This window comes from Rousettus aegyptiacus, unplaced genomic scaffold, assembly GCF_014176215.1.
Source record: "Rousettus aegyptiacus isolate mRouAeg1 unplaced genomic scaffold, mRouAeg1.p scaffold_m13_p_12, whole genome shotgun sequence".
Classification (NCBI taxonomy): domain Eukaryota; kingdom Metazoa; phylum Chordata; class Mammalia; order Chiroptera; family Pteropodidae; genus Rousettus; species Rousettus aegyptiacus.
Window position 1 is genome coordinate 74,568,857 of NW_023416287.1, and position 22,774 is coordinate 74,591,630.

The 22,774-nt window shown below is 49.5% G+C and overlaps 1 protein-coding gene across 1 annotated transcript in view; it reads left to right on the top strand.

Annotated features, from left to right (window-relative positions):
• The first annotated feature begins 5,604 nt into the window (after nt 1–5,604).
• Nucleotides 5,605–22,774, top strand: part of RNF165 (ring finger protein 165) — a 92,040-nt gene continuing 74,870 nt past the window's right edge. The window contains exon 1 of the mRNA XM_016148418.2: nt 5,605–5,686. Within this exon, the coding sequence (XP_016003904.1) occupies nt 5,626–5,686 (61 nt within the window). The 5' untranslated portion in view covers nt 5,605–5,625. The remainder of the gene's footprint in view (nt 5,687–22,774) is intronic.

Here is a 22,774-nt window from a genome sequence, read left to right on the forward strand (position 1 = left end):
TTTTATACCTTATTTGTTCCAATCATGTTTCACAAAAGTCTGAATGTTGCAGTTCCTTGATAAGTTACCCTACCATCTTCTTTTTTCCCTTATAATTTATTTTTGGAAGAAAATGTTTGTCCCGTTGAGTTTTCCATGATCTGGATTTTGCTAATTGTACTCCAACAGCATCTTTTAACATAGTTCTGTTTTGTGTACTTCCTCTCAGCTGGAAATTAGATCTAGAGGTTTGATTAGGCTCATGTTCCATTTTTCAGAAAGACAACTTCATAAGGGCTGGTCTGCTCCTCTATGAGGAGGCAAGTCATGTTTCATTGTCTCTCTTTTGGTGATATTCGCAGTTGATAGTCCTTGCCTACAACTTCTATTTCATTAAGATGATATTCTCATTATATCATTTCTTTTTCATGTATCAGTCCATACTTCTATAAAGAGAAACTTACCCTCACCAAATATTTTATTATTCTGAAATGGAGTTTATAGAAGGAAAGGCAGGATAAATGCTTGCTTGATACTTTTAATTTACCAGTTATTTGTTTGTAAATGATTTCCCAGCATCCTCCAAACCAGCTCTGTTGTCTAAGAAAGCCATCCCACACCATTCCTCTTTCCATCCCTTTCCCAGGATGCAGTTACAGAACCCCACCTCACTGCCAGGGGCTCTGGGATCTTAGGCATTTAACCTGGGGAGCCAGGAGCTCAGATACTTTTTCTATTACAGTGGAGAAGAGGATCATGGACCCTGAATCCTCTTTATTTCCTATTGGATTATACCTGTTGGAGGGCTGAAACAGTTCCTGGCACACGGGGCTCTGCTAAGGGCATGTGCATTGTGCATGGAACACACACATAAACACACAAGTCCAGGCCTCGCTGCTCCTGTCCATTCTACGTCCCAAATTTCCAATTCAGCACAGGACACTGAACTCCCTCTAACAGCCTTACTCAACCCAAGCTGCTGCTGCTGCCTCTCCCCTTTCCTTCCTGCTCCCTCTCCTTCCCTTCTTCCCCTCTTCTCAGCCTCCTCTCGCCCTTCCTTCCTCCCTCCTTTTCCACTTCTCTTTCCCTCCCCTTACTCCGTTTTCCAGCTCCTTCTTTTTCTCCTCCTTTTACATGTCCTTCTGGGCCTTTGCTCCTGTTTTTCGTTCTTAATTCAGTGCTTTCCCATTTTCTCAGACTGTTGGAAATGGCCCCATCCTTTAGCATCCTCTCCTACCATGCCACTTTGAATTCTGTGTGACACCTCATCGTACTTTGGTTATGTGCAGACCCCCTTGAATTCTTCTCTATTTCCTCCTGTTTATGCCCTGACTGTCAGTGCCTGGGGCTGTGCTGTTCTGCAGCAGGCTGCTTCTAGACCCCCTACCATGTTCTGCACAGCGCTGTTGTGACACCATTCATGGGAGTACACCAATTAAAGTACAACTGTTTTGCACTGATTTCAAAAGCAATGTCTAGCTGATGCCAACATGATCTGGAGAAGAGCAGAAATTCTGTCATCAGTCTTGGAAAACTTTTGATGTCAACATGACTGATATGATAGATTTGTTTCCACTTGTTGGTTAAAGGGCAATGATAGTCATACCCCAGATCCGATGTTGAGTTCCAAAGGAGTTTTCAAAATAGATGCTTCTGAGCTTCAGAAACATGGTGCTCTATAAACAGACCCCTTCTTGGAAGTGATCAGAAAGGAGACAAAAGAGAGTGAGGAATCAAAGTGGGGTTCATGATTCAAGGTGACAGTGCTGTTTCTGCTTTAAAGGGTCATGTTTCTCCATTTTGGGTCAGAAATTACAGACTGATCTTTACTTTTCATTTTTTATATTTCTTCCTGAGTCTTACATGCTAAGCCTGCAAATATGTTCTAAGTATTGGTTTTGACAGGGGGTAGGAAAAACATATTTTAAAAAGCTCAACAAATGGAATATTTCTACAAATCTTTCTTTTCACAAGAATCTGCTTTAATGTACTGCTATGGACTTTAACTAATAGAGGGGGAGTGGAAAACAGTCATCCCAGCATGATGGAAGAAAATAGGACGTGGGAGCAATACCGGGCTGTATGTTAGGAAATACTAATTCTTGTTCTAAGTCAGCCAGGAATGGTTGTGACTTTGTTTATAACTCCATTTCTGAGCCTCGGTTTCCTCATCTGTAAAATAAGGTGATGGGCAAGACAATAATCACATTTCATGCTTGTAGACACCACTATATTTATGCTTCTAGAATTCTCTGTATTATTTACAGACTTCATAGCTATTTTCTCTTTTGATCCTCATAGTAAACCTTTAAGGAAGGTCTGACATGGGGTTAGTATTATCCCCATTAGCCAGATTGGCGCATTGAGGCTGAGGTACAGTAGGCGCTGGCCCAAATTTTCATTAAAAATAAAACTCTTCTTCCTAATCCACATTAATTCCTTCTTAGCAGGAGGTGCATACCTGTGTGTCAGTATTGGTATACTGGTGAATGTGGGCATCTGTCTGTTGTGTTCCTTTGATGTGTGACTATGAAGGGTAGGCTTAGCAGGTGGATTTCCCTAGGTTTACAGTGGTCTATTCCTTGATGATTGCTTTTGTCTGTGGATATTACATGTTATGGTATAATTTACACTAAACGCCATACCTAGACAATCACAAGTAGTAACAAGAAGGCATGAGGAAGTAGAAAGGGAGGGAAGGACAGCTAAAGGGGAAAGAACTAAGAGCCGAACAGCCAGGCATTATTCTATGTGCTCTACAAGTATCAACTTACTTGGTCCTCACATTAATCCTATGAGCAAGGTTGCTATAATCATCTTACAGATATTGAAACCAAGACCTAGAGAAGTTAAATAACTTGTCCAAGCTAGTTGGTGGCAGAATCAGAATATAAAGCCAGGCAATCTAATTCCAAAATGTTTACCCTAAGCACAGAGGTCAATCTGACCTCTGCAGTTGAGGTCAGATTGAGTAGTCATGAGCCTTTGTGAACTGCTCTTTAAGTAAGAAACAAACAAATAAACAAACAAAAAACCAGCAAAAAACAACAACAACAAAAAAAACCAACATTCACCCAAAGCTAGCAAAGCTACAAAGGAATCAGCACACTACATATTGCCGATAGCATTGATGAGTTTAGTCTTTTTGTAGAGCAATATGTGCCAAGAGCAATAAAGTTTTCCAGACTTGTCAATTTACGAATGCCAATCTTACAAGTTTATTCTAAGCTTATAGTTTAACAAAAGCAACAAGCCATAGGCATGAAGAAGTTCATTGTGTGATCTGCAATAATGGAAAACAGGGTGCAAATTAAGTGTCTAAGAATAGAGTATAATTAAGTAATTTTGCAGTACATTCACTTGTTGGAATACTATGAAAACATTTAAAATGAAAATTATGAAGATAATTTTGCAGAAGGACAGGAAAATGTTTCTGATAAGATTTAAGTTTAAAAAGCAGGATTAAAAATATGTAGAGTATGACCACAAATTCGATATATATATATATATGCATACTGGCAGAGCCTAAAATAGAACAGGAAAAAATTCTAGTAGTCAGATGTTTGTTAGGTCTTTCCATTTTTAAGATTTTTATTAGTGGTGGCATTATGTTTGCTTGACAAATAATGGAAAAAGGAAAGATCTGCTGGCAGGAGTGGGCTGAAATGATCTAGAGTGAGGCTTGGGAGGTCTCCCCTGACTGTCTCCATCCCCGAGTTCTCTAGGGGCAGCTGGAGGTGTTTAGGGTAGGGAAGAGGATCGTGTGTTTGTGAGACGGAGAAAGATATACATTGGGTCCTTCCCTGAATAGGGTAACTGTCTTGGCAAAGCCAGCATGTGGGTTCTGTTTATTGCCTTCCCCTCTTACTCATCTCCCTTCTCCTGTTTTTCATTCAAATCTCAGCTTAGAAGTCACTTTTATGGAGTCAACCCCAAATGCCCTCTCTAACTCCCACTCAGCACCCCTCCTAGGTGTCCTTCCCCCACCAACCTATGCTGATTGAGGCTCATCTATGCACCTGGCAGGCATTTATGCTTCAGAGGACCCCTCTGGGTTGTAAGGGTTAGGGTCTCGGGAGAATCTGCATTACCATCCTAGGCTCTGACAGAAGCACAATATGTATTAAATGAATGGTCTTCCTTTTCTTTATCTCTAAAAGAGGGGTATTTAGGGTTGGATTAGATTCCTTCCAGCTCCACGCATTGTGACTTTACTTTTTTTTTTTTAAGTAAAGGAGCCACTGGGTTTTGAAGACAAATCCTAATGCAGGAACTGGCCTCTGTCCTTCTGCCTGTGGATGCCTTTCCCCTCCAACATAGCTTAGTATGGCCTTGGTATGGGACTGTGAGTTTGGTCTGAAGGTCCTGTTGGGAATTTTCATAGCAGGTGGGCTGAGTGTGCTGAACAGTCTTAGCAGTCCATCTGACAGCGGGGCTGGAGGGTGAAGGCTCTTTGCTTCTGTCTTGCTTGTATGTGGAAGGCTAGCCACAGGCCACGTGTGACAGCGTGGCTGTGCCTCCATGTGTGAATCTGAGAAGCCTCATAGCCTTGAAGTCATATGTGTCTGTCCACTGTGGAAGTGGGCGTGTCTGTGCACATGGCTGGTTGTGCTTGTGTCAGAGTGGGGCGAATGTGGGCTCAACGACTGGTTTTTCTGGGTGAGGGTTTGCTTTGTATACAATGTGTGCGCCTACCTCCGCGGATGAGTGGCTCTCAACTCGATAAATAATTATTGCTCTGCAAGAGCAACAAAGTGGTGAGAACGGCATGGAGCGTACATATCTGCATTGTGTACATATCTGCATTGTGTGCCTGCTTTGTGTGTCTTTGCGAATGTGTTCTTGGCACGCTTCCTGCGTTAACAAGGCTTTGGGTGTGTGCATGTCTATGTGACAGCGCCTGAGTTCTACGTGCGGCTGCTTGCTTGCTTGCTTTCCAGCTTCACTTGTGCCCGCAGTCGGGCTCTGCACGTGAGCCAGCCTCCCTGCGCACGTTCCCGAGTGACCTGAGCGCGGTGTGCAAGGACCTCCGGGTCGTGTGCACTTGGTTCCCTCGTGCCTGTCTCTCTGCACGCACGAACGCACCGCCACATATCTGGGTGCACGTCCCTCTCTGTGTGTGCACGTTGCGTGTGCACGCCGCCCATGTCTGTGTTCAGGGCACTGCACGCGCGCGTGCTCTGGCCTGCGGGAGGCCACGCATCCGCGCTGGGCTCCACGCGTCCCCCGGGGCTGACCCCCGCCCCCCCTCCGCTCCGGGCCGCGGGCCACTGCGATTGGCCATCGGCTCCCTCTCAGCCGTCACCCCTCCCTCCCCAGCCACCCGCGCGCCCGCGGTCCCCGCTGTCCCCCGCGGTTCCGGCGAGGCCGCGCCGCGCTGCGCTCTGCTCCCATTGGCTGCGCGCGCCTTTGTGTGGCGGCAGCTGCGGCCCCAGCGCCTTTGAATGTCGAGAGGGGCCGGGAAGGGAGCCTTTCCATGGGCCATCTGTCTCCCCGCCAGCCGCCGCCCCACCGCCGCCCGCGCCCCGCGCTCCGCCTCCCGCCCCGGCGGCTCCCGCAACCCCGCCGCCGCCCGCGCCCGCGCCCGGGAGCCGCGCCACAAAGGGCCCGCGCGCAGCCGCCACCGCCGCCGCGCGAGGAGCCAGGATGGTCCTGGTCCACGTCGGCTATCTCGTGCTTCCAGTGTTTGGCTCTGTGCGAAACAGAGGTATCGCTTTTTCCTTTCGGGGTCCGCTTCGGAGCGTGGATCGCCGCAGGCACCGGGGCGGGGGCGGGGGCGGGCGCCGCGGGAGGCTGGGGTCTAAGGGCACACCCGGGGGGAACGCAGGACAAGCAGTGGCTTCTTCCCTCTCCCTTTTGGGTGGATCCCTGAGTGTGGAGGCGACCGCCCTGGTGGGAGCTTTTGTAGCGAAGTTAGGGTTTGGCGAATCCCCAGCCCCATTTTTTATTCTTTGCGGCGGACGCAGTTCCTCTAAACCACAGCCCCTTCCCCTAATACCTAGCCCTGTATGACCGAAAGATGTGAGAGCGATACATGACTGTGTGTGTGTGTGTGTGCGTGTGCGCGCGCGCGCGTGCGTGTGTTTGTGTGTGTGGAGACATTCTTGGTTTTGTGTGATTTGCCTTTTTTGAGGTACATGTGTGTTTTGTGTCATTTGTGTTTGCATTTCATTTTCTGGCCATTGATTCCGGCGGCTGGCCAGCTGGGATCTGGGATCTGCCCCAGCCCATGCCCCAGCCCCCACCCTCTCGTGGACACTTGCACGTCTTCCAGTCCCATTCTTTTCTCCCTTTAACCCTTTCTCTGTGTCGCCCTTGTGCCGTATCCCCTTGCACCCATTGTCTTTGTATGACAGCTGCATTCACGGGTTCAGGATGCTTGGGTGTGTGTGTGTGTGTGTGTGTGTGTGTGAGTGTGTGTGCAAGAGTGTGCGCGCCTCGGAGAGTCAGATGTGCACTGCTGTGTACCCCTGGGCCCAGTGGGAGCGGGGTCCCCGACCCTTGGGTGTTGCTGTGTGTGAGGATGAGGTGGGAAGCTGCCCCCAGGCCTCTGCCCAGGGCATGCGTTGACCAAGCAGCGGGCTGGCGCCGGCTTTGTTTTTAACCGTGATATATGGGGTGTGTTTGCACGGTCCCCTTCCCCGAATCCCTTTCCCTCACATTCTGCTACAATAGCTTGATTTCGCCCTCTTCTCCCCCACCGTTTCTTCCATTTTCTTTTAATCAAAAATTCCCACCTCCCAAAGCAAATCCGAGATGCATTTGGATTCATTTTTTTTTTTTTTTTTTCCTTTTTGTATTCTGCCTCTGGACTCACATTTCTCTTCTTGGAAATGTTTCTTCTATCCTCTCCCACTCCACGTCTGCTTAAATCCCTGCTGGCTAAGGCCCTCCCCTTCGCCCTCCCTCATGCACAGAGTGATGTCTTCCCTTTGCGACCAGGGCTGCTCCACCAAGTCTGAGTGGGGGGTGGGGTCGAGGGGCCAGCACTTCAGTGCGCCCCAGGGGCCCGGTTGGGCGAGAAAATGAAAGCCCAGCCCTCTTTCTTCCAGCCCAGCTGTCCCCAACCCCACGCCTCTCCCCAGAACCTAAAAGGCAAGGTTGGCCCTCTTAGGCCTGTTTGAAGCGCAGTTTTTTTTGTGTGATGATAGAATGATGACATTCTGCATTTATCAAATCTTTTTTTTTCTTCATTGTGTAGCTCAGTGAATGGTCAACTCGCTGCTGTGTGCGCTGTGACCCTCTGCCTCCGCATTTAGCTGTATTGTGACACCCCTCTTAACCATCTCCTGTCTCCATCTGAGGAAGGCATTGCTATTTAAGCGGCAGTATCCCCTATCTCAGGCCGGCCTAGAGTTGGGGGGCGGTGGTGGAGTGGGCGTGTGAGGAATAGAAATGGGGGGCTGTATGAGATCTCCTTTGAAATGCCAACCCCTCTCCCCCAAATCACAATTATGTCTTATTACTTGGCATTTCCTCTGAAAACGGGTGTGGAACATTACATTAGGCAGAAATTCAAAAATGATTAAGAAGGATGTTGAGCCTGAAAGTATAATTATCCTGATTAAATCATTATCATCCTCATTAATACCACCGATCTCTAAATACCATTGCAGGATGTCGATTCCATGTTTTGAAATTCAAATTGCTCAGCTGCCTTTAAATTTTATTTTTAATACCACTACCCCCCCCCCAAAAAAAAATCCAACAAAACAAATTCAGCCCGTCACTCAAAGTTTACTTTCATGGCAAACACGCCCACAGGAAATTCAAGGGCTCAGGGTGACTCCGGCTGTGGGTAAAATTTAGCACAATGTGATAAGAATTCATGACCTTCCGATAGAGGATACTAATGCTTAACCCAACAAGGTCCTAAACCACAATCTTCTTGTAAAACTATTAGATAGCCTGCAAGCTTAAATCTGTTCTTTTTAGTTTCTCCATTGTAGTAGTATAGGATGTAGGCCATTTCAGAATAGATGTAGAGAAATAACCATTTTTGTATCTTCATCTTGTTTAGCCGAGTACATTGCACTGTAAATCCCTGTTAAGTGGATTCCTTTTGCCTTGGCTTGGAGGCTCTAGCACCCCATTTCCCACTAATCTGGGTGGCCATCAGCTAGCTTCCTGGCAACACCCAGGCATAAGTGAAGCGATTACATTTAGATGGAGGCAAAAATAATATATATGTATGAAAATTTTTGATGAAATGACAGTTACTGCTACTCCATAGCCTCTGAAAATTTGGTGCAGCAAGGTCCCTGGCTTAAGGGGGAGCCTAGGCACGGTGTCTTAGTTGTTTAATTGTACAATGTCAAGAGCATCTTTGGACATCTGCCCTGGCCCTCAGCGCTGCCCCTTTAACAGCCAGCTCCCTTCTGCGGCCTCGCAGGCCAAACCTGCTTGAAAAAACAAACAAAACAGAGCAATAATGAAAGAATAAGGCCCCTACTTCGAGGGCCCTTCCAAAATAAAGTCCCAAGTGGCCTCCCCAGATCGCCATGTGGCAATCTGAAAAGTGTCGGGGGGGGGGGGAGGAGAAAAGAAGAAAAAGGAATTCCCAGCAAAATGGTTTTCCATTAAACAGGGATAGCGTGTTCTGCTGTGCTGAATTACTTCCTGTTCTTATTTTGTGGGTAATTTTTTCTGTATCAAATATCCTTTTGGTTGTGTATCTTTTTCACCTTTTCTTGTACTAAAACTAAAGCATGATCTGTATTTTTTTACATCCCCCAGTTGACAATGTACAGCGCTCGGTTAGAGATGTTACCCTGCTGAACCGTACTGTGGTCGTGTAGCCCGGGCCATCTGCTCATTGTACGCTGCTTTTGTTCTGTTGCCCTTCGAAGCATGGTGGGCCCAGCCTTTTTTTTTTTTTTTTCTTTTTTTTTTCTTTTTTTTGTATCGTGTGCATGACAACATTGTTACACACAGAATCCACTAATACTAATATACAATCTCTCAATAAAGAACTAGTTTCCTATATTAACCTAGTGTGCTTTTTCTCTTGCTGTTTTCCCATTTATTGTCGTATCCTGCTGTTTAGATATTTCCCCTTGCTTTTCTATTCCCACCCTCACCCACCCACCACTCCCACCTCCCATTGTAAGATTTCGAGTGAATGCCTTTTTTTTTTTTTTTTTTTTTTTTTACTTTTGTTTTGTGGTACAGATATGGTGACCTTAATATCATCCAGTCCATATCTTTTTACAATAGATGTCTGGGGTGATGGGAGGGGTCAGTCGTCCCGTCACACCCAAACAGCTCAACTGGGTAGACAGAACCCCTTACCTTTGGCCACCTGTGTAGCCAGTAGCCTCCACATTTCATCTTGGTTTCCAAGTTACACGGTCACTGGGTTTTATGATGTTGGCGAAGAGATGGGGATGTACCACTTAAGTTGAGAAAAGGGATACTGTTCTTAACTAGCAATCTTGTAGCATTTCAGACCTGCCTGACAAATCCATTTTAGTTGTGTTTTAACTTTTCTTTTTACTGTCTGATTGATTTACTGTCCTTCTAAATCATGCTGGGGGTGACATGTTACATGTAGTCAAAGCCATGATCTGGAATTTTAAAGTACCCTCTTCTGTGTGCATATTTACATTCTTGGGACTGTCAGTGTAAGTTTTGCATTGAGATCCTGCCCAAGGAAGATGTTTGAAACAGAAACCAATTCAGACCATCCCCACATTCATTCCAGGGCCAGCAGCCTGATCTCTTAGCATAGGAATAAGAAGGTCTGTGCCCTCTGCAGGCTGGGAGCCAGTTAAAGCTGATTATAGCCTAGTCCCTGACAGCTGCCTCATCTGTGGCCCTTAATGCCTCTCTGGAGAAAGAAAGCCAGATCTCTGCCATTGTCTAAGTGCATGTGTGTGTGCGTGTGTGTGTGTAGAAAGGGGGAAAGCCAGGACCTAACCCCAAAATGAATTGGAAGAAGGTCCTTAAAATGTATCTTTTTTCCATAATTACATTTGAGATGCCAGTGGAGAGGTATTTTTCTTCCCCAGGAGTGGAACCCAAATTCAAGCATTTGTCAATTACACCTATTCAATTTCAGTCCAGAGCAAGCCTTGCTAAATGAGGCGTTTTAGACACCGGAGGAAATCAGTTGATTAAAGAAATTCACGGTTCCTTCAAAGGGTCATCATTCTGGAGCCGCCTTTCCTTGGGCTGATGTGCCTCCTCCTCTCTGCTCTGGGCTGTCTCCCGGGCTTGCCACTCTGCCAGCATTGCTTCCGCGGACGGGCACACCCCTGCCTGGCCACAGTGCTTCCTCGCCTTCGTTGTGGCTTGGTGCTCCTCTCCTCTCCCACCATGGCTGCCCTTGCTGCTCCGGCCCTTTGTTCTCGTGTTCTCCCCAGCCCTGGTGGGAAAGCTGAGCTGATTTACTGTGACACATGGACACACATGGAAGTCCCCAGGGGAGGCTCATGCTGTAGTTGTACAAGAAGAGATATGCGGATCTTTGAGGATCTCGTTTCTTATTTTTCTCCTCACCCTCCTCTTTTTTTTTATTTTGGTTTACATGAAACTTTAAATTTTGTACCTAGCTTAAGAAATAAAATAAACCGCCTCCAACCCAACCTCAATAATGATAAAACTACCTAAATCAGGTGATCATCTTCATTTTTTTTTGTCATAATAGCTCTTTAGATCAATATTAACTAACTCCAAGATTTTATTTTTCTAAATTAGTGTTATGTATGTCAGCTTATTTAATCAATACATTTTGAGGATGGTTTAATAACTTAGTAATAATCTAGAGAGTAAGTGGGTTACTGAGAAGTCGTGTTTTAGCAGCTTATCAAATGCACACTGTATTTTCACCCAGATCGTCAGAATAAATACATTCATATGAAGGAATCTTTTCCCCTGAATGAAGGATCCAATCTTACGAGACCACTGTATTTGACATCTGCTCTCTCAACCATCTGACACATACCTGTTTCAATAACTTTTGACTCCAGAATTTTGGAAAAGCCCTCGGTTACATAGACAGACCTGATACCATACCACAGACTTCGTAATAAGATGGAACACAACTCTTGTTTATAGCTCTTCGTTCTGAACAAAAGAACTTCTCTCTTGAAACTAGCATCAGAGAAGGTCCACTTAATTGATGAGTTTTCTTAGATAATAGTTTCCTATAAACCTGCAAATACTGGTCACGACATTCAAGGTTGGGGGTAAGGCCACCAAGAGTCTCAAGGCCTAAATGTGCAGCTGACAGAGACTGGGTTACCTCTCTTGCAGTTTCGCTCACCTCTCACCCGCTGCCACCGTGTCTTTCCCATCTTTAAATAAGCAGCCCACGATGTTGCATTGGAAAACTTAATGGTTTCTAGGCTAGGGGAGCGATGGCTCCATGCAGGATCCAAGTGCAGCATGTGGCCCCTTCCTGGCCAGGAGACACAGGCCCTTCACTCCAATTCGGGGTGTGGCTTTGGATCTCTCAGTCCTGCCTGACCACTGTTCGTGCCTTGGTTTTTCTATGGACCTAAATAGCTCTAAAAAATCCTGGATTAACAATGAATGTGAATTAGTATTTATTAGTTTGCAGTGTGGTTTAGCCACAAATGAACCAATATATTTCCAAAAGAATTGAGAGGGAGGGCAGGTAGAGGGGAGGGCTTATCTTAGACTCAGATTTTCTGGATGACTTAGGAACTAAAAGCAAAAATTCATAACCCCACAGCGAGTGGTTTTATTTTGTACCTAGCTTAAGAAATAAAATAAACCACCCCTAGTTGCTTGTATTTTCTTGCATTGCCTGTACCTTCATGTATTAAGTCATTCATTCATTCACTCACTTGTTCATTCATTTAATTAATGAGTTTTTACTGAAAACCTACTTGGAACCAAGAAAGGGGGATACAAAATCAATGTAGGACCTGGGTGCCAGCCCTCCTGAGGTTTATGCTGAGGCTGGGAGATGAATGCTTAGGAAACCAAATGCCGTCTAGGAGGTTCTGTCCCTAGGTGCCCAAATGGATGGCAGAACATCATGTCTGGTGAGGTGGGAAGAACTTGAGTAGTCCAGGGCCTGAGTCCTAACCTAGTCTTGATCTGGAAAGGTGAACTTAGACCACTGCTCTGAGCATCATCTAAACAATGACTGCCATAATGCCTACTGATAGGGTGTGTCTAGACTATTCAAAGGCATCCGGCACAAAGCAGGTTCCTAGGGTGTGCTTGGTGGCTGGCCCCCATCTCCTACAGCTGTAGGAAGTTTACTGGCCCAAGGGATCAAAGTCAGAGATGACCTTGCTGAGGAGACAGGGTTGAGATGTGCCTCAAAGAAGGGAGGAAGAAGGTCTGTATACAGGAGGGAGGGAGAAAAGATAGAGCTCCAGATGGGGATGGGTTGGGGAAGGAGTGAGACTTCAGCCAAGACCAAGTGATTCTGCTGATTTGGCAAGCACAGAAAATGCATTGGAGGAGGCAGAGGCTCTGTGTGTGTGTGCACGCGTGTGTACAGTTCTGTTGCCTTGCACAACTACAGGAGGCACCAGGACTATTGTCCTGTCTTTAATTGGTTCTCCCTAGAGCACAACTCTAGGAGTTAAGCAGCAGGGGGTCCAGAGAATGTGAGGAAAAGGGCTGGAAGAGGTGCTGAAGCCAGGTTCTGAAGGCCTTCGGATGCTCTGGTAGAGTTTGGACTTGCTCCTTGAGCCATTGAAAGCTCTCTGGGAAGAATTCTGTTTCAATAACTTACTCTGGCAGCTGATGACACAGGGCTGAACCTGGGGGTCTGAGGCCAGGGAGGAGGCCATAGCAGGCTTCCAGGGGTGACAGAAGCTCCAGGGGTCTGAGGGATGGGAAGGAAGGCTTGCACTGGGAGCCTTATCATAAGAGGAAGTGAGCAGAGCCTAGTCGATGTGGAGGGACGAGGAGCAGGGTGGTCTGGAGACAGTGAAGACAGACAGGGAGGCTGGGAGGAACAGTTCGTTTTCGGGAGAGATGAATTCTATGTGTAGATAAACAGACCGAATTTGAGATGCTGAGAGTGACAGAGGGATTGAGGGCACTATCCTGGCATTGGCAACTTCTAGTACTTGGTTGGGGTAGGAAATTAACTTCAATAATAAAAATTCCTCATGTTTACATGGCACCCCCTCAAAAACTCGCCCTGCCTGGAAGCCGCTTGCTTATTCGGTTATGCATATCTATCTATAGTTACTCAGCGACCTCTCATACAACACGGAGCACCCAGGGAGCTATGCCACACTGTGCCCCCATGTCTCAGTTTGAACTACTTTTATCAAATTTCACCCTTCTTGAGAAGAGAGACCCCCCCAAGGCAGGCAAGTGCCAGGAGTATCACCTGCACAGGTATGCAAAAAGTTTGTCCCTATGCGTGGGAGAAGGAGGAGTCCAACAGTAGAGTCGGGGGATGTGGTAACTGCAGACAAGGGCAGGGGGTGAAAAATGGGGCATGGGCTCTGATCTCAGGGTTGGTTCTGTCTGCAGAGAGCTGATTTTCTCCAATTTAAAGTTTTTCTCTTTCGTTATTTTATTTCCTCCTTGACACAGCCTGTGGGAAGCTAACTGGGGACCAGAGGAGGAAACTGAGGCCAAGGGTGTGGAAAGCCTTTGCCCATCCCCCCACCACAGCTCGTGAATGGCTGAGCCAGAAGTAGGTGCAGATGCCAGGTGACTGGACTCCAGGTGTGCTCCCTGCACTGCCTGCCAGGCCTGCGCGCTGTTAGGGACCCTAGACAAGAGACAAGACAAGAAATGGGAAGGAATCCCCACTTCTCCTCTGTGACTAGGGGAGTGAATGGAAAGCCAGGCTCCTCATCTGCATTGGGAGAGGGCTCTGTCCAGCTCAGGACCTGCCGTGCTGTGAGGTGGTCTGAGCCCCCAGCACTGAGCCCCACTGCCTACCAGAAGGGGCCTCGGAGAGACAGAGAAGGTGCACAGAGGACCAGAGAAACCTCAGAGTAGGAAATGAACAAGGGGCCAGAACCAGGTGGAGAGTCCTCTAACCTACAGACACCAGCTCAGAGGAGGCCTGGCTGGCTCGCAGAGGGGCACTCCATGCTCTGATTGGCACAGAAATAGTCCCTATGTCACCTTCCGAGGACTTTGGTTCCCAAGTCGGGAGCATGTCTTCCATTTTTACTCAGGTCATCTCGATGCCTTCACAAATTATATCTATGTTATATCATGGAAGCAATAGAATTACACTTTGGAGAGTTTAGCAAAGAGATCAAAGGAAAAACAATCTCAGGAGTCTACCCCTCTGTGATCGTATCAGTGAAGGTTTTCCACATTTTGGTTTATACGTATATATAAATGTAGAGCTGTGAACACAGTAATCCACAATCTTACATTCTCCATTTTTTATTTAACGTTATATCACGAGCCTTTTCATGTATTGCTACATTGTCTTCACAAGCATCACTTTTAACGGCTGCATAATATTCTGTCTGAATGGCGGCTCTGTACTCAGGCTCAGCGGCCTTCGATGTACGCAAACAGCCCTGGGTTACAAGGCTGCTCCATGCTGGTCTGCCCACCACCTCCCTTGGGCTGCTGTTTGAGAAGAGGCGGGAGGAGGAGCTTAGGGAAATGGATCTGACAGCACCCATGCCTCCCTGACCATCGGCCCCTTCCATCAACAGGCTCAAGTAGGTGGAGGAGAGGGCAGACAAGAGAGGGCCTGGGGAAGGAAGGGGATTTGGATAAACTATTCTGAGATCTGGGTTCTGGTCTTTGTTGTGCCACAAACTTCCGCTGTGATACTGAGCAAGTCGACCTTCTCCACTGGGTCTCAGTTTCCCCATCAGCAAAGTGGGTACGATAGGCCCATTGTTCCTGCCTCATAGGACTTGTCACGTGAAGTAACACAAATGAAACAAAGCAAGAAGCAAACCAAAGGAACAGTAACAGTAACGACCCCCATTAGTCACAGCGGCAGATCTCAGGCAGGCCACGCAGTACGGTGGGGACGGTCCAGGCTTTGAGTCCCACTCTGCCAGCAACCACCCATGTGACATGTTGGCCGAGTCTAACTGCTCTGTGTTTGCCACTTCCTATCTGCCAAGGGAGATAATTGGCCTAATTGCCCCCTCCTGCTCTAAAAAGCTGTGATTTCCTCTTGATGGGAATAACTTACATTTCCACCCTTTTTGCCTACCACCCCCCCATCCTCCACCCCCCGCAGCAGCCTCCTGCTCTTTAGAGCTCAATAGATAGGCACGTGCCCTTCCACTGGCCGGTGGCTGTGCTGTAGGAGGGAAGGGGGAGCCGCGGTTATTCCCGGTGGCTCGAGCCAGGGCCCTGAGCACAGCCCCACGGGGATCCCGAGCTTAGGGTGGTCCTGCTTCCTGGCTCTGCTGCTCTTGTTCAGCCTCTGAGCAAGAAGGTCCCTGGGATATCGTTGCTTCCTAATGCCGCCTTTAACTGTAGGGACAGGGGAGACAGCCCTCTAGGAAGTCATCCAGGAGGTGGCTTGTCCCATCGCGAGGCTCGAGGCTCGGCTGCTCGCCCATGGTGGCGGTGGCTGTGCAGTACTGGCCTCCAGAGCCTGGGAGAGGAAGTGGTGGCTGCTGACTCAGCACCAGCCTGAGGGTGGAGAGGGGGTGGAGGAGCTCTCAGAGGCTGGGAGGAAGTGAGAATTCAGCCAACACCTGTCTTAAGGAAGGGCAGGAAGCTTTGGAACAGCTGCCGCTCCCCCTCTGGGGCTGCAAGTGGGAGGGAAGGGGGCGGAGGTGCTCTCAAGCCTTTTCTTCCCCCAGCCAGCTTGCTTAGCTCTGGCTCTGCCCCCCGCAGCTGCCAGGGGCCTCCGTGCCACCCCCTCCCCACTGCTCAGGGGCCCGGCAGTGCTGCCTGCCCTCAGGACCACCGCACTCCTGGAACAATTGGTCCTACTCCAAACTCTAGGCACCAATGGGTTAATGTGCCCCCCACCCCAGAGCCAAAGACACTGGTTTTCCTTAAGCCCAAGGGTGGTCCTTTCTGTGGGGCCACCAACCTCCATGGCATTCCTGGAGGGAGAGCTGGACTGCACTGCAGGGGAGGCCCTGCCCCCTCCCACCTTCTAACCCCCAACCTATGAGGCTTGGCCCTGCTGAATACAGCTGAGAAATCTGCCTGGGGAAGGTGAGGTGGTGTTTGGGGAAGACGACAGCTCATGGCACTGCCAATTACCCCAAGGCCCAATAGTATGTGCGCCCAGCTTGGTGCTGACGGACAGAGGCAAAAGAGGCAGCTGGGTAGAGCCTGGTTCGGAGGGTTCGCTGGGGCCCCAGGGTGGGTGGTCCCTGGCCTTTGGCCTCACTTCAGTGGACTCATTCTCCAGGGCATAGGTGGAGGTCGAGCCTGAGGAAGGGCTCAGTCAGCCAAGCCGAGGGAAGCTGGGCCTGGGAGGCAGCTCCTGCCTGTCTTCCTTTGGCCAAAGGGATACTGAGGCTGCCCCAGGCAGAGGTGCCCAGGAGGCAGGGCTGTCATGGCCCAAGGAAGGGCAGCAAGGGGCATGGGAGGGGGCTTGGGTCCCACCGGGATGGAGGAATCCAGCTCCCTCCCCACCAGGAGGAATGGGACTACAGGAGGGATGAGAGAAAGAGAGGTCAAGTGGGGTGAAGGGAGCCACAGTCAACCTGCCCTCACCTGGCAGGTGAGCTTGGAGCGAGATGGAAAAGGTAGGGGGAAGCCCAGACATGAACTTGGGGTGACGTTTTTCTGTTGTATCCCTATCCCATCCCAAGGGGTCCCTGATAAGGTACGAGCTTCCCCCAGGAGAGAGGGGGAAGCAAGGAGGAGCAAGAAGGTTGGGAGGTGGGAGGAGAAACAGGCTCTGTTGCCACCGCCCACTCCTCCTCAGCAGGCACCACGGCCTCCTGGGCGCTCACTGAGTCTGCCGGAACCTGCAGAGTCCTGCCCTGTGCTCATCAGCGGTGGGTGGGCCTGGCCTTCCCTCTGGGAACATCCAGAAGAGAAGGGAGAGTAGACAGGTGTGCAACAGTGAGCAGAACCCTTGGCTCAGGGCTAAAAAGGGCCTTGCCACACACACCGCAGGATAAACACAGCAGGGTTTCCGGTTTTACTGCTAAATTTGGGGGAAAGGCGTTACATATATATATATATATATATATATATATATATATATATATATATATATATTAAATGAAATGAGGAACTCTTATGTCTCCAGTTGCAAAATTTGCATGAACTTTTGAGTGAAAACACTGAACTCTGATGACATATTTTATTCGGGCAGGTCAGGCCAGGCCAGGCTCCCCAGGCTGGCGGTCTGGAGTCATTTCGTACCCCTTTGACATTTGGGAGCTTCTGGGTGGTGCGATGTCTCCTCTTCACAGAACTGGAAATCCAAGACTGTCCAGTGGCCAGAGTCACAAAGCCGGCTCCCAAGAGCCTCCCTGGGACCCAGTCTGTTGGTTCTGAGGGCCAGCACTCTTCCAGGGCCTTGACTCAAGGCCAGTTGGAAGCAGTCTGGTTTCCAGTAGCCCCAGCAAGTATGGTCAAGGGGCACTTTCTGGGCGAGGCCGAAGACGGCATGGGGCTTAAACAGGCGGAGGGAGAAGGGGTGGCATTTCCATATGGTGGCTGGTCCACCTGGTTCTTAGTCTGGAGAACCAGGGCTAGGACCTGGAGCCAGGGTCCCAGGGGGGCGGCCGGGGGCTGGAGGTGAACAGCACGAACTGGCATGTGAGGGAGGACTTCTTCTGGAGAACGCCCAGCAGGGGCTGCTCCTGGAGCTCTAGGGATATTCTCTCTCTCTCTCTCTATTGTATCATGATAAAATATATTTAAGCGTGTATTTTAGCCATTTTACAAAACCTGCCACAGTGTATGTTTCAGTGGCGTTAAGTCCATTCACGATGTCGTGCCACCATCACTACTTTCTATTTCTGAAATGTTTTCACTTCCCAGAGAGAAACTCAGGGCCCTGACTTTGGGGTCTGCACTTCCTGAGGCTCCTCGGAGCTGGTTGGGGGAGACTTACGTGGTAGCAAGGATTGCACAGATTTGGGCATCAGGCAGTCTTGGGTTCAACTCCTGGCCTTGCCACCTATGAGCTGAGTGAGGTTGGACGTCTCTGAGCCTCAGTCTCTCCATCGGAAAAAATGAAGGTTATTGTTATTAACACTGGTGTCATGGGGAGGTGAGGACAAAAGAGAGTCATGATGCATACAGAGTCCGAGGCACACAAAACCCTGGGAGGTGCTTAGCAAAAGCCGGCCACTCCCAACTCCCCTCACCCCCTCTGAACGCACGGCCCTGTTTGTTTGGGTCTGGAACAGTCCGAGGGGTCCTAAGGGAGTGTAAAGGGGACAGACAGGAAAGGGCTGGACACGTTTTAGTTTCATTGCATGAGCAGTTACTGAGAATCTATTTGAGACTGTGGGCAAGCGAGGCGCAGACAGTTAGTTTCTGAATCCCAGCCTAGCTGGGGAGACCCCTGAGCACCCAAGTGAGTGGAGGACGCACAGACTGAGCTAGGCCGTGGTGATACTGGCCAGAAAGTGTGGTCCGGCCTGGAGGCAGCTGGCCAGGGATGGTGCCCAGGCTGGGGAGAGATGACCGAGGGCTGGAGAAGTCACAAGGGCCTCCCAGAGCGGGCAGGACTGGAGCTGTACCCAAGGAGGGAGCTCCGTAGTTCTACTGCCTGGGGGAGCTGCCAGGTCAGCTCGTGCCCCACCACCCCAGCCCCCTCTCTAATGTAGGCCCAGATCTGATCCAAGAGGTGAATGTTCAGAGTCCTGTGGCTGTCACCTTGTCTGATTTTTTCTTTTTCTTTTCTGGAGCATCAGGCCCTCTCATCTCATTGTCATGCCACCATTCCAGTCCCCTTCCTCCCCCCTGTCCCCCCTTGCCCTGACCATTTCTCCTGGAATTCTCTGTCTCCTCTCCCATCCCTCTGCCCAGCTGGACTCAGTGCTCCCATGGGTGGTGTCCTTGGGAGAGCTGTGCAGAGGGTGAGGCTGGCAGAGGGGCTTCCTTTGAAGTGGGCATTCCTCCTAGGGCGTTGGTTCTGCTCTCTCCAGAATGGGGTACACATTCTTACCTGCCAGGCTGTGCGAGGATCAGATGAGGCTGCAGATATAAGTGCCCACCGTGACATCTGAGCACGGGCCACTCTGACTGTGCGTGGCTCTGCACTAAGGAGTTTCTGCATGCAGAACCCCTACCTGCTCCTAGGAGGGAGGCACTTTGAATTTGGTAAGGGGTGCAAAGGGGGAGGGGAACTACTTCTCTGTCTTTAGTCTCACCTGCATAATGGAACAATCCTGGTAACCCCCCACCCCCACCCCCACAAGGTTATAACAAGGCTTGAATTTGATCATGGATTTGTTTAGCTCATCTAACCGATGTTCACTGGTCGTCTGCACTGGACCAGACGCTGTGCCAAGCTCTGGAAACGTGGGGATAATGGCTATAGCAGCAAACTTCGCTGTCATGCTTGCTCTGTCCCAGGCACTCTCTTAAGGACTTTACCTGCCCTAAAGAGACTCAGTCTGGTGGGAAATAGGCAAATAATTGAAAAGTATGGCCCAAGGTGTGTGCTGGGCGCTCTCTCAGCGTGGGAGAACCATCCTGGGGAAGGCGATGCCTGAAGCAATGATGCTGAGCTGAGTCTTCAAGGATGCGTGGGGCTGACCAGGTGAAGCCAGGGTGTTTGTTGTAGACAGAGGGGGGCTGAGAAGACGTCAGGTGGGCTGAGAAGCACAGTACTGGAGAAGGGGCATGGGGAGGAAGCAAATGACCTATGGGGGCGCTGAGGCTTTATCGATCTTCATTGTCAGCATAGCGACGTTGCCCGTTGATCAGTATTGCTGCTGGTTGATTGGCTTTTGTCAGGAACAAAGTGTATACAATCTACCCAGAACTCTGAATGTGCTGAGCTAAGCACCAAGGCGGAGACCTTGGCATTGCCCTCGAAGACCTAGAAAACGAGGCTGGAGACTTGACAGACTCCTGTGAAACAATGATTAGGCAGATTAATAATAATAATGATAATAATAATAATAATAATAAAGTTATCCCGGCCCACTGCTGAAGAGGCTGGGAGGAGCTCGGAGACGGAGAAGAGCAAGGAGGGGGTGGCATCTGGGAGACCTGGAGGATGTAGGACTTGAGCTGACTCTTAAAGTAAGGGCCTGGGACAGCTTTTTCCACACTGTCCAACCAAACGCCAGGGCCCCCTTAAGCTGTTAAAACTTGTTTCTGCGAAAGAGTTACATGTTCCAACAACTTGGAAAATACTACACACTATACCCCTGCTTTGAAGAGTCCCGATTCATATTAGCATGTTAAAGGCTATGATAAGTCCTACAATAAAACAAGCCCTCTGGTTCTGCCCTTCTCTCCTTCCCTCCTTCCCTCCTTCTCTCTCTCTCTCTTTCTGTCTGTATGACTCCTAGAAACATGCCTTGAACTTGGTGCATGGGGCATAGTTTGGGAAATCCTGCTAGGGAACTGGGTCATTTAGCTCGAGATGGCCAAAAGCAGCAATTCCTTCATACTGAGAGGAAGTGGCGACGGAGAGGAGGCCACAAAAAGTGGCTCATTCGTTGGTGACTGCCTGTCTCCAAGAGCCCCCAACCCCAGTTCCTCCCAGGGGTGCCACCCATCCCTACTCCAGAGAAGACTCTAAGATCAGAGGTCATTGGTGAGCTGGCCACTCATTCCCAGTGGCATCCTTGCTGGCCAGCCAGGAGAAGCTGGGGAGTCGAGGAGGCCCTGTGGGTAGCACTCCGCCCCTGGAGGAATTGTACTAACACCGCACTCTGCTTAGGACCTCCCTCCTTCCTTCTTCTATTTATGACCTCGTCCAGGTTTTTGGGGGTGGGCTTTCTCCCTATCCAGCTGGGAGCCTCCATGGCCCTTAACCCACAGCCACATTTGACACACTGCCCATGGTCCATGAAGCACTTGATGTTCACAGAACACTGCACCCAGATGCTCACCCCTGAGGCATCCTCATCCCACATAACCCCCATGTAATCCATATTTGTACACAACCCTCACACACTCAGCACTTCAGTATATATACTCGTGAATCTGTGCAAGATCAGAACACACAGTATGCGAACACTCACATTTACAGGTGCAAATATGTGGACACACTTAATCACGTGTTGCTCACACATATACACACAGGTACAGGCCAAGGTTCCCACACACATCATCTCAGGAGATACAAGGTTAAGGGGCCCAAGCCCGTTGCAGAGCTTGGGCCTCTGGCACACAGTTGTCCCTGTCCTCAGGGCTCTGCTGTCTCCACGGGCCCATGTTGGGGCCTAGGAGAGTCAGTATCTGTCTGGGCTAATGAGGGGGGCACAGCTGATTTGCCGTTGTCTCTACTATAGCCACCTGGTGTTGGATAAAACAAACATTGCAAAGTCCCTTCAGGACTCGATGCTGTCTGGAGGGCTTCACGGAGGAGGTGGGTCTCAAGCTAGGGTTGGAAGGTAAGGTCCATGTCATCAGAAACTGAGAGAGGGGAGGACACCGAGGTGGGTAGGTGGCCTGAGGGCATGGAGCTCATGAGCTTGGCTGGTGTCCCCGCAATCCTGAGGACCCTGCAACAGCTGTAGGGACAATTTGGACAGAGGTAGAATAGGAATTGTTGGGGCCAGGAAGTGTCCAGCAGCCCTGCTTGGCTGGGGTTTCCTCCTGCACCCCGGGCAGCGGTCCTGATGCCCGGGAGACTCCTCAACCAGTGCTCAGCTTCTGCGCCCAGCCTGCTGGGGGAATTAAAGAGATGGAGCAATATTAATGTTGCTGCCCTGTTTTATAAAGTGTCCTAACAAGCTGGGGAGCCCGGCACACTCAGTCTTGTTTACGGCTGCTATTATTTCTCTGACAGCGAGATTAATTTGACAATAGCTGTTTATAAGCTCTTCTATCATCAGATGGGCCCATTACCTGGGAGGAGAGGAGGGCTGGATTTAATTTGTGAACAGAGCGCCAGGTTCTCCTGTTCCTGGAGTGTGTGTGTGGGAATCGCAGCCATGAATCATGGAAGGCGACAGCGGTGCTGAGACCAGAGGCCCAGAGCTCCCCGAGGGAGGGGTGTCCTGGCAGGTGGGCCAGTCTGCAGACCCAGGGAGCTGGATGGGTACCATCCACGCTGGGAGAGAGACTCCCAGACATCACCTGGCCACGGAGCTTCAACTTCTAAGGTCTACCCCAAGTAGGAATCATCTGGAAGTTTGTTAAAATAGATTTTTCCAGCCCTACAGAGTCGCTACATCTGGGAGTGGAGCTTGAGAATCCCCAGGTCTGTAGTTTTCTCAGAGGACATCTGCCCAGTGCGCTCCTGCCTCGATGAGTCTTGGCTTGTGTCAGACAGGGGGTGCCATGGTCAGGCCTAAAGTGGTTCCCTCCAGGTTCCCCCTGCTCTAAGCACAGCTTTCTCTTTCCTAGATTTTGGAAGGAAAAAGGACAGGAGAAAGGCGGGCAAAAAACGAGGCTGGGTCTTGAGAAAAATGGTAAAGCTGGCGAAGCCTGTCTCCTCCCATCCATGGAGGACTACTCCTCCCCCCACTCCAGCATCGTCGCCCCTCAGCTGGCTGGGAGTCTCTCCTGCCAAGCAGGAAAGAAACAAGTTCATAAATGTTCCCTTGGGGACTTTGTAGGCATCATCTCTCTGTCTTCTTACATGGGTCTTTGGGTGACCTTTTTTCCCAATTGAAAATTAGGAAAACCAAGGCACTGGAAGAGGCAGTTTTAAGTTACATGGCCAGGAAACAGAGGTCAGGGTTTGAATTCAGCTCACAGGTCATCAAGGTCCCTTCTATGACCTGAGGCAGTGTTCCCA